This window comes from Hypanus sabinus, chromosome 7, assembly GCF_030144855.1.
Source record: "Hypanus sabinus isolate sHypSab1 chromosome 7, sHypSab1.hap1, whole genome shotgun sequence".
NCBI classification, from domain to species: Eukaryota; Metazoa; Chordata; class Chondrichthyes; order Myliobatiformes; family Dasyatidae; genus Hypanus; species Hypanus sabinus.
The window spans coordinates 143,558,633-143,571,224 of NC_082712.1; the positions used below are offsets into that span (position 1 = coordinate 143,558,633).

At 37.8% G+C, this 12,592-nt stretch overlaps 1 protein-coding gene across 1 annotated transcript in view; it reads right to left on the minus strand.

The window, feature by feature from the left end:
• The window catches only part of scube2 (signal peptide, CUB domain, EGF-like 2), a 116,293-nt gene that overhangs the window by 39,945 nt on the left and 63,756 nt on the right, over positions 1-12,592 (minus strand). Inside the window, exons 10-13 of the mRNA XM_059975849.1 lie at positions 8,540-8,656; positions 5,031-5,153; positions 4,405-4,521; positions 3,005-3,094 (exon numbers count right to left, since the gene is read on the minus strand). Coding sequence (XP_059831832.1) covers positions 3,005-3,094; positions 4,405-4,521; positions 5,031-5,153; positions 8,540-8,656 — 447 coding nt within the window. The remainder of the gene's footprint in view (positions 1-3,004; positions 3,095-4,404; positions 4,522-5,030; positions 5,154-8,539; positions 8,657-12,592) is intronic.

A 12,592-nucleotide genomic window follows, 5' to 3' on the forward strand; every position in this document is an offset into this window, starting at 1 on the left:
TTACCTGGTCCATTTCTGACACCTCTCTCCCCTTTCTTGATCTTTCTGTCTCCATCTCTGGTGACGGCCTATCTACTGATATCTACTATAAGCCTACAGACTCTCATAGCTACCTGGACTATTCCTCTTCCCACCCTGTCTCTTGCAAAAATGCTATCCCCTTCTCACAATTCCTCCATCTCCACCGCATCTGCTCTCAGGATGAGGCTTTTCATTCCAGGACAAAGGAGATGTCTTCCCTTTTTAAACAAAGGGGCTTCCCTTCCTCCAACATCAACTCTGCTCTCAAACGCATCTCTCCCATTTCCCGCACATCTGTCCTCACCCCGTCCACCCGGCACACCACTCGGGATAGGGTTCCCCTTGTCCTCACCTACCACCCCACCAGCCTCCAGGTCCAACGTATAATTCTCCGTAACTTCCGCCACCTCCAAAGGGATCCCACTACCAAGCACATCTTTCCCTCCCCCACCTTTCTGCTTTCCGCAGGGATCGCTCCCTACGTGCCTCCCTTGTCTATTCATCCCCCACCCCCAACCCTTTCCACCAATCTCCCTCCTGGCACTTATCCTTGTAAGCAGAACAAGTGCTACACCTGTCCTTACACTTCCTCCCTCACCACCATTCAGGGCCCCAGACAGTCCTTCCAGGTGAGGCGACACTTCACCTGTGAGTCAGCTGGTGTGGTATACTGCGTCCGGTGCTCCTGGTGTGGCCTTTTATATATTGGTGAGACCGTTTCGCTGAACACCTACGCTCTGTCCGCCAGAGAAAGCAGGATCTCTCAGTGGCTACACATTCTAATTCCACGTCTCATTCCCATTCTGATATGTCTATCCATGGCCTCCTCTATTGTCAAGATGAAGCCACACTCAGGTTGGAGGAACAACACCTTATATTCCATCTGGGTTGCCTCCAATCTGATGGCATGAACATTGACATCTCTAACTTCCGTTAATGCCCCTTCTCCCCTTCTTACCCCATCCCTGATTTATTTATTTCCCCCTCCCCTTTTTTATCTCTCTCTATCCATCACTCTTTGCCTCTTCTCCGTCTCCCTCCGGTGCTCCCCTCCCCCTTTCTTTCTCCCTAGGCCTCTCATCCCATGATCCTTTCCCTTCTCCAGCTGTTTATCTCTTTTGCCAATCACCTTTCCGGCTCTCAGCTTCACCCCAGCCCCTCTGGTCTTCTCCTATCATTTCGCAATTCCCCCTCCCCCTCCTACTTTCAAATCTTACTATCCTTCCTTTCAGTTAGTCCTGACGAAGGGTCTTGGCCCGAAACGTCAACAGTGCTTCTCCTTATAGATGCTGCCTGGCCTGCTGCGTTCCACCAGCACTTTGCGTGTGTTGCTTGAATTTCAGGTTCAGTTACATTCAGGCTTAAAGTAAAAGCCTATGTTCTTGATGTTTTAGCTTTCTTTCAATGAATCAGAATCAGGTTTATTATCACTGGCATGTGATGTGAAATTTGTTAACTTAGCAGCAGCAGTTCAAAGCAATACATAATCTAGCAAAGGAAAAAAAATTAATAAATGAAATAAAACATAATTAAGAAGTAAATCAATTACGTATATTGAATAGATTTTTTTTAAAGGTGCAAAAACAGAAATACTGTATATTAAAAAAAAGTGAGGCAGTGTCCAAAGCTTCAATGTCCATTTAGGAATTAAATGATGGTATTAAATGATACAAATCAAATAGTGATAACTCCATACATAACTTCTAGACACCAACCCCATATCTGTCATTGTGAATCCAGATTTAAGTCATTTTATAAGCTGTCATTGTGATTTGAATATTCACAATGTAAACATGCGAGGGAACTCAGTAAATATCAGACATGCACACATTGCAGTGTGAAGATCAACTAGAACAGCAACTCCTGCATGATTCACACTAGCTGACAATGAGCAACCCTGACAGGACACATCATAGCGATGTGAAAAACTGATCTACTCCATCAAGTGTGAGTGCCAATCATTCTGGTGACATTGTACCTGTGTTTGCAAATGCTGGTCAAAGAATCTGGATGTTGCACTAAGATATGATGACAAGCTCCAATTCTAAACTTCAATGAAAAATAAATATTTTGGAGTTTCAGACTAAGCAGTAGCTGGCATTTTAAGTAAACTTACATATGAAGTACTTTAACTTGCATTGTATATAGGTGTGTTGTACTGGAATTAAATTAGGTGCCAAAGGCTAATTATCAGTTTCTAATGGACGTTCAGCACTGTCGCAATTCAAATCCATTATCAACAATACTTTCAGGTAGAAATGTAATTACCATCTATATTAGCAATATTAGAAAAATGTTCAATTCAACATTTTAGGAAAGTGACGTATTCTACTGAATTTGTGATCATTGTGCTGCAGCAGCCAATGGACTGAATGGTACAGCATCAGCATGTCCATTAATGCTGTAGTGGCAAAAGGGGAAATAAAGCAGGATTGGAACAACACAGATTAGCAAATCTCCCAATGGTCTAGATGGAATCTGGAGCACAACTACAATATCCAGATGCTTGGGTGGAGCTCTACATTACATGGCTTCTCCCTTCACAACTAGTTCTTGAGTACTGCAAGTGGACGTGATCTCAATCGGTGACCCCACATCAATACAGCCATATGTAAATTCCACAAGTCAATTTCAAGACAACTACTGCAAGTTGTGATTACTTTCTCCAGGTAGAAAAAAATAAGCATGAAAGCAACTGACTCTAAGTTTGTTCTTCAGCTGTCATTAAACATATTGTCAAGATATAAAATGCAATATTAATATTATTAATTTCAAATTTACAAGTGCCATTTTTCCCCCACACTACCAAATCCAATTTCTCCCTGTCTCTAATACCTCAGGAGTTTGCTGATCTTCCGGGTGATTCCACCTGATCAGAGGGCCTTACCGCTGATCATCATAGTCAAGTCTTATAACAAGCAACACCAAAACACAATTTCAAAGAAACAAGCGGCAGCCATGTGGAAATCTCCCGCTCACTTACCTGCACAGTGCGTAACATTTTTGATATTCTGCCCAAGGTGCTGACATTGAGAAGACATGCCACATCTAAATGTGTAAGAATCCTCGGACTCTGCCAAACACATTCAAAATAAGTTAGTTCAACCAATAAAACTTTCATTGATGAGAATAATAATTTAATAACTTCAGACCAAAAGAAGATCATTCACTGCTATGTCAAATTTAAAAATAGAGAAAAAAAACTGTAATCTCTCAGCGGGTCAAAGAAACAGTTAATATCCAGGTCTGTGATTCTCAGTGCCGTTGAAACACCTTGACTCTGAAATGTTAATGATGAGCAATCAGTCATAACTCACTGGAATTACCCTAAAAGGAGTGGGACACAATAAACGGTTCATGTTTAAAAATCTTATGCAGATGCGGGCTTGAATCCACTGATGCCAGCTGAGGACCAGTCCCTAGACTTCCATGCACTCCCACATTGTGCTGTCCACTAACTTAACACGTACTTGATAAATCAGCTTTATTTGGTTAGGTCAAGATGCTTAGAATTTGTACTGACTACATCATATTTCCTATAAAACATAGACTCAAATTCTCAGTAGTAACTACAATTGTGTAGTTCGGCACAAAATTTTGCATTTGCTACTTATACTGACATCTGAATCCACTGAGATCATTTCAGGTGCAAAAGTTTGCAAGTTAGGTCACAGTTTAAATTCTTAATAAAATTAATTTGCATAACTACACACAAGAAATATTTAACAAACTAGAAATGTTATAGAAAATAATTTTGTATATTCATTTAAAATAGCTTATTTACATATTTGCTATTTGCAACCTTGGTTAGTTTTATTCATCCACTTTGTTAGAAACTCTGTATTTGTCAATAACTCTGGGTATAACCTCATTTTATAATCACTGAAAATATCCTAATAGATCTATAATGAATCTTGTATAAGTATATTCTGGCCAGTTTCATGGTAAATTGAATGACTTCTGAACGTTAGAAAATACTTAAAACATGTTTGAGCCCTTTAGAAATGACGAGGAATATGAAGAGGATTCCCTGATCAGCACTAAAAGCAGATTTTACAATTTTGACATGAGTCCTTAATGGTAGAGCTTGTTCCAACAAAACTGGAATAAAAGATTGCACAACATTAGTTTAGTTAGTTATGCTTGCATTGTGCTGATATTCCTGGTATTCCAAGTGGAAACTCTACCCTTCATCTGTAATTCTGTTTAATGCCTCAGAGTCACATTCTGCAAGTAGAGTATTCCTCAGGTTTCTGCATGGTGCAGTGTGAAACCTTAAAGTTTACTTTATTGAACATTTGTAGTAATTAGAACCCAATTTAAGAATAGAAGTTCAAATATGTGGCATTAAAGCTTTATTTAACACCTATTGAAGAAACTCACCAGCAGCAAAATGCACATTTGACAGGCAGCTCAAAGAGCACATATCAGCTCCGCCTCTTTTACTGCAGTTAAGCAGGGCTTTGGCTGACACTTTCGATGGTAGGAGCTTCTCTGCTTCTAAAGAGGATAAAAAGATGACACACTCATGGGGGAAAAAAAAGATAATTGCATGGTTAAGACAATTGCCTTTTAAAATAACATTACACTGCCTCCAATTTACAATCAAATCCCATGACCATGACAAGTGGTAAAACTTATTTTGTGTTAACCGTCTTCCATTGCCAGTAAAAAGTCAAAAAGAAGCAAAGATAAACTTGAATTGACAAAAGAGTAACTGATGCAACACACTGAGGGAAAATGTGAAAGAGAGAGAGAAATCGCTCAGACTGACCATTGCGATATGAAATGATCATAAAGGAATCAGAGAAAAGTATCTCCTGTTTCTACATGCTATTATTGGCAATTAAAAATTACATTCAATGCAAACAGAAAAACTGAAGATCCATGAACTGAAGGAACTGATCTGATATTCATCGAGTAAATATCCTATTGAGGTTTCTAATGACACTTAAAAGATTTGACAAACAAAGGGCCGTAGAAGTAATCAGTTCCATATGGTTTCTTACCAACACAGTCTTTCTTATTCCAATGTAATTTATAACCTGGTTGACAATGGCACTCGTAACTTCCCACTGTGTTTACACATCTGTGTTCACAGCCCCCATTGTTGATGCTGCACTCATCAACATCTAAAAAGAATTCAACCAAAAACAAAAAAGATACATACAATTACAAAAAAAGTTTTTGCCAACTTTCTTCGTAGCTCGGAGTAAATCTAGTCACAGTGGTAAGACATGCAATATATATGGGAATAGGATTGTCTAATTGGCCTCAGCATTCCTGATCGAGGGAGGAGCATCTGATCAGTTCATGGTCTTGCAAACCAATGTTTTCTTCTCTGTTGATGACTTGACAAGAAGCAGTTTTGCTGTGGAAATACCTTCAGAGAAAAGCTGTCCCATCTCATACCTGAAGTTGGGTACATGAGCAAGGCAACTGTGGGCTGTCTGATTGTTGCAAAGAAGTAACTCAGACGACCGGAGAGAAAAGAACTGGGGAAAAGTTAACGAATAATTGTTATATATAAAGTAACACTGCAAACTGATAAATCTAACTAGTAGTGTTCTGGAAGTGGTGGAGGTGCAGGACAATTCAGAAGCTCAGCTAAAGAGAGAACAGAAAACCTGATATCACTGTCATGCAGGTGGGTGAGTGACAGAGGAATAGTGGTGTTTTGCCTTTGTGTGCTAAGGCCACAGGACAAATTGTACCAAGTCTTCCAAGCATGTAACAACATACAACATGAACAAGATTATTATTTAGATCAAAAACTATAAATAACTCACTGGATAATAACACCTAAAAACTTTAAAATTAAATAAGTATTTTATTTAAAATAGAAGGTATGATGGAAATCATGATGCTTCATCATTTCTGTTGTATCTTGCATTTTTTAGTAATTAACTATGGTGACAGGCTTAAAAAGAGCTTGGCGCCTTTTAGAATGCTTCTTTGGGCAGCAATCGTAACAATCTCTTGGGCATTTGGCAGAGGACAGTAAAAGAAGTGAGATGTAAACAGAGTGGCCATTGCTGGAGAGGACAGTGTTAGAGAGGGCAGACTTTGGCTCCACAGGTTTGGATGAGAACAGGCACAGGCTAGAACTTCAGCTTGGGAGGCTAGAAACTTTACAATTGTAGGCAGGATGGTAGCTAAGACAGTGGAATGCTCCTCCTGAAAATGTGGAATTGCAAGGGTACTTAATAGTTTTTCCTGGTGACTACATCTGCAGGAGGTGCACCCTACTTCAGCTCCTGACAAGGTCCAGGAAGTGGAGTTGGAGCTGGATGCACTCAGGATCATCCAGGAGGCTGAAAACCTCATAGATGAGACTATTACAGAGATGGTCACACCCAGAGTGCAGGCTTCAAAGAGATGTGTGGCCAACAGGCAAAGTAAGGGGAGTAAGCAGCTAGTGCAGGGTTCCCTCTGTGACCATTCCCCTCAGCAATGAGTATATCCCTTTGGATACTTCTGGGAAGGATGACCTACCAGGGCACAGCAGCAGCAGCTAGACCAGTGGCACTGTGGCCAGCTCAGAGGCTCAGCATGAAAGGGTAAAGTCAGGCAGAGTCAGAGTGATAGGAGACTCAATATTTAGGGGGATGGAGAGCAGATTCTGTATCCGCGAAAGAGAAGCCAAGATGGTACATTGCCTCCCAGGAGTTAGGGACCAGGACGTCTCAGAGCAGATAGTGTGAATGTGGGGAAGGTGTTTCCTATAGAGGGTGAGTCTAAGACCAAAGTTCAAAGTATAATTTATTATCAGAGTACATATATGTCACCACATACATCCCTGAGATTCTTTTCCTGCAGGCATGCTTAACATATCTATAGAACAGTAACTGTGAACAGGATCAATGGGCAACAAACTGTGCAAATGTAAATATAAATAAATGGCAATAAATAAACAAATGAGCATGAAGTGACAAGATAAAGAGTCCTGAGAGTGAGACATTGGTAGTGGGAAGACCAGAAGTAGAATGAGTGCAATTATCAGAATCAGAATCAGGCTTAATATCATTGGCATACATCGTGAAGTTTTAAACACAAGAGATTCTGCAGAAGCAGGAGATCCAGAGGAACACACACAAAATGCTGGAAGAACTCAACAGGTCAGGCAGCATCTATGGAAATGAAAAGTCAACATTTCAGGCCAAGACCCTTCATCAGGACCTGATGAGGCGACTTAGCCCAAAATGTTGACTTCTTGTTCAAGTTATGTAAGATTTCTGGTACGATAGCAGTGTGCTCAGATGCAGCGGCCAATCTGGGTCCAGGCAAAGGTGTATGTGTTCAACCTGTACGTCCTTTTTATGATCGCAAGGTCACTGCTGGATAATAAGAACATCAGGACTACCCTATCAGAGAATTGTTGTTGTCTTGTTGCTTGGACTTGTGGTGTGCTGTTGTTGTGCCGAGACAGAGAGCGCGTGGTTGTCTTAGTGTTTTATTGGGTGTTTGCTGGACAGTGGTAATGTAGAATACTGCAGGTGCGGTTCACTGATTCATTAGTGAGACTGATGGCGGGGTCGGGGCGGAGATAGTGGAATTTCCTCGGTAATGCTGGGGGACTGCCTGTTGCAGATGCCTAGGGAAGAGATGCCGAAAGTGACATGGGAGAGAGCAGAGGCATAGTGGATCCACTGGAGTCCATGCTTGTTGGGGTCCAGCCCCTCCTGTCGGTGCTGCCCTCTGGCGTCTGCCCGGTGCTGCCCTCCGGTGTCCGCTCCATGCTGCCCTCCAGCATTCGCTCGGTGCTGCCCTACAGTGTCCACTCAGTGAACACCAGGACATTTTACCATAAGTTTATAGCCATGCCACTCAGAGACTTGGGCTATATTATTTATTTTCATCTTTCTGACTGCATGTTTTCTGAAATCATAACCAAAAGTGCTATTTGTGCTATGTCCTATGTGCAGTGATTTGCACCTTGGCCCCGGAGGAACGCTGTTTCATTTTGCTGTACTCATGGTTGGCTGAATGAGAATTAAGCTTGAACTTGTGAAGAGTAATAGGGTAATTTCAATCACATTATGAACATATATTCTACCCAGTTTTATGTCAGTCTACCAGCAGCCACTCTATTCTACACCTCACTGCTCTATCACCTTTTTTATTCTTCATCTTGCTCGATTTCCATTCTATGAGCCAGACAAACGGGGGTCAACAGACAATCATCATTTTCTCTGGTCAGACCAAAGAGCATTTCTGTCACATTGACAACTACTTAAGCTACTTGTTTTCTCCACCCATCTATCTCTCTGAGATTTTAAAAAAATTCCTCACTCTTCTAATTCAGAAGAAATATCAACCAGCCGAAATATTAACTTTTTCTTTCCACAGATGCTGATGGCCTGCTAGGCATCTCAGCAATTTCTGTATTTTTAAAATTTCATCTTATTGGTAAACATTACTTCCTAGTTTGTGCCAATTGTTATTTTTATGGTAAAAAATAATCAATTAAAAATCTAAACTCTGAAGAATGCCTCGTGAAATGTTCACATCAACTTACCTCCACAATGCGTTAGCCCATACAAGGTATATCCTTTCTTACAAATGCACTCAAAATATCCTGGGTAGTTAACACAAATGTGATCACATGCTCTGTCAAAGAAGCATTCGTCAATATCTGCAAATGGCAATGGACGCATTTTATCAGTTAAAATCAAATCAATTATAATCTACTAAACAATAGAAAAAATCCATCTCATCATAGGGTATGTTTATTATTTGCATTATAGGACATTGACCAGTGCCAACCATCCCATCCTAAATGCTAGCTGGGTGGATTGTTGGGAATTAGTCCCAACACCAAGGAAAAGCCTATTATCAATCTTCAAATCACTGTCAGGTGGTCTGAGCTGTAATATATTTATACATGTCTGTTCAACTTCTTTTGTTTTAGTCTAGCTTTAAGTTCCAACAGGAATGTATCAAACACTCAAATGGAAGAGGAAGTTAAAAGCAATGACACTAAGATTTATCTTGATTGCAATGCACCAGGTAGATGAATAACAAAACAAAAATTTACATATGGGATACATTTAAAGCATTTTTATGTGGTCAGATTATTTCTTAGCTAAACTTAAAAAACAGACTAAAGTAGAATTAGATAATATTTCAAAACAAATTAAAGATTTAGATAATATCTATGTGACTTCCCCTAATATTGACTTATTTAAAAGAAGGGTGGAACTTCAACCACAATATAACCTATTATTAATTCATCCAATTGAAGGTTATTTGCTTAAGTTAAAGAGCCAATTTTATATGTTTGGAGATAAAAATAACAATCTACTTGCATCTCAATTAAAATTGGCTGGAGCCAAAAGGCAAATTTTGAAAATTCGTAGAAAGGATGGTACCCTGGCTTTGGAATATGAAGAAATTAATAAGATTTTTCAAGATTTTTATACTGAACTTTATAAATCTCGATGCCCAATAGATTCTTCTGAAATGAATGCCTTTTTACGAAAGATTGCTTTTCCTAAAATTTCTGCTGAGGATCAAAAAACTCTTGATGCCCAAATTACTGAATCTGAAATTCATAAAGCTTTTTTTTCCAATGCAATCTGGTAAGGCCCCTGGACTTGATGATTATCCTGTAGAATTTTATAAAACATTTGGAAAATTGCTTTCTCCATATATGTTGGAGATGTTTAAAGATTCTTTTGTGAAAAGGGATTTATCCTCTACTTTTTATGAGGCTTCTATTTCTTTAATTCTCAAAAAGGATAAAGATCCTACTGATTGTGCCTTATACAGACCTAGTTCATTATTGAATGTTGATGCTAAGATTCTGTCAAAGATAATGGCCAATTGGTTGGAGAGTATTTTGGGTAAAATCATTTTTAAAGATCAAACCAGCTTTATAAAGGGTCGTTATTATTTTTCAAATGTTCAGAGACTATTTAACATTATATACTTGCCCTCTTCTAAAACTCCACAATGTGTTGTATCTTTGGATGCTGAAAAAACATTTGATCGAGTCAAATGGAAATATTTATTTAATGTTTTAGAAAAATCTGGTTTTGGGATTAATTTTAATAATTGGATTAAAACGATATATAAAGCTCCTATTGCTACTGTTGTCACTAATGACTATAGGTCTCCTTTTTTTCAGCTATCACGGGGGACAAGACAAGATTGTCCATTAAGTCCTTTGCTATTTAATTTAATATGAGAACCCCTTGCTATTGCTCTTTGTGAAGCCAAAAATATTCATGGGATTTTTGTGAATGAGACCATGCACAAGATCTCTCTTTACACTGATGATTTATTGGTATATATATCTAAGCCTGAAGAATCTATTCCTGCTTTGCTAAAATTATTTGACAAATTTGGAGATTTTTTTCAGATATAAAAAATTAATTTTAGTAAAAGTGAATTGCTTCCTTTAAATGAATCTGTCTCTATATATGATAATATTCCTTTTAAAGTTATGGATTCTTTTAGATATTTAGGTGTCATAATTACTAAAACATATAACAATCTTTATAAAGTCAATTTTCCTCCCTTAGTGGACTCTATGAAGATAGATAGATCACTTAGTAGATGGAGCCCACTTACATTTTCACTTGTTGGCCATATTCATGTAGTTAAAATGATGATTTTACCAAAATATTTATATTTATTTCAGAATGTTCCTGTTTTTTTGACTAAAAATATTTTAAATCGCGTTGATTCTATTATTCTATCTTTTATTTGGGATAATAAAAGATCAAAATTAGTAAATGTCGTTTACAAAAGTTGAAGAAGGATGGAGGTCTTGCTTTGCTTAATCTAGGAATGTATTATTGGGCTGTTAATTTGCGATACATGTCCTTTTGGTTATATTGGGTTGATAGAAATGATCGGTCAATTTGGGTAGACCTGGAACTGAGAGCTGTGAAACAGTTCTATTTAACCTTGTTATTAGGAGTTGCTCTATCTATGCAATTAGCTAAGATTGCTCATTTAAACCTATATCTTATGGTTAAGCACTCTTTACAAATTTGGCTCCAGTTACACAATTTTTTTAATCTTAAAAAATTTAAACTTTGCAGTTTAATTTATCACAATTACTTTTTTAAACCTTCCCTGAGCAATCCAATTTTTTTTTACTTTGGAAAAATAAAGGTATTAATTTTTTTTGGATTTATTTAAAGAAGGCAGATTGATAACTTTTGAACAATTAGTCGATAAATACTCTCTCTCATATCCACACTTTTTACAATACTTTCAAGTTAGACACTTTTTCCAAAAATTATTTAAGTAATTTTCCTTACATATTGGAGGCTGACTTGTTAGATACTATTAAGAATATGAACCACTCAATGAGAGGTTCTATTGGAAGAATTTATAATTTATTATTACAATGGGGTAAGTGTCCGTTACTTAAGATTAAACAGGATTGGGAGGAGGAACTCAATTTGACTTTTATATGGGAGGATTGGACACGGATTCTGAAGTTGGTTAACTCCTTTTCGATCTGTGCTAGTCATTCACTGACTCAATTTAAAATTGCACATCATTACCATTTGACAAAAGGAGAGACTTTCTAAAATATTTCCCAATGTTGACAAGTATTGTGATAGATGTAAAACTGAAATAGCTACACTGACACATATGTTCTGGTCATGTTCTATACTAAAGCAGTTTTGGAAGTCAGTCTTTTGACAATTTCTAAAGCACTCAGAATCAACTTACAACCTAATAAATTGACTGTGCTTTTTGGAATAATTCCTCAAAATATCCATGGTATTTCTGTGTCTGACCAACGCGTTATTGCATTTGTTACGTTGATAGCTAGGAGGGCCATTTTGTTGAAATGGAAGGATATATCAGCTCCTACTTTGTCACAACGGTTCTCTCAAGTGATGCTGTGTCTCAGTTTGGAGAAAATTAGAAGTCAAACCTTTGAACCTTTATTTGATTTTGAGAAGAAATGGGGCTCATTTGCTCGTTATTATCATTTGAGTTAACTGATAGATTTTCTCCATGATCTAACTGTAAGTTTTTTTTGATATATTTTTCTTTCTTGTTGGTGATTTGATGTTTATTTTTAGAAGCTTTCTGTATGACGCATGGCTCTGGGGTTGTACCCCCAATGGGCTTCTTTTTTCTCTCACTTTTTTTGCTTAATATGGTTTTTTTTATTCACAAAAATTTTCCATCTTTAAGATAATTTCTTTTTTTGAGGCATTGTAAATGTTGTTACTTCGATGTACTTGTGTTATTTTTGAATAATAATAATAAAAAGATTTGAAAAGAAAAATTTACTAAAAAATAGGTATAATCAAACAGTTGTCAAAGTAAGTTAGGTAGATAAGATTGAACAACAAAACACTGTTGGGTTAATTATTGCTTCTTGAAATGCAATTTCATAAAGTCAAATAAGAAGGTAGGTCATTCAACATTTCACTTCAATACTTGCAGTTCCACAAAAGACTTTAAACCTTGTGATGCCTGGCTTGAATGTAATAACTTAAGCTTATCCATGACCATACATATATTGTGGTCTGAGAGATCAGCAAACAATCAGAAAACAATTAAGTGACGTTGGTCTTTGATTGGAGTACGTGGC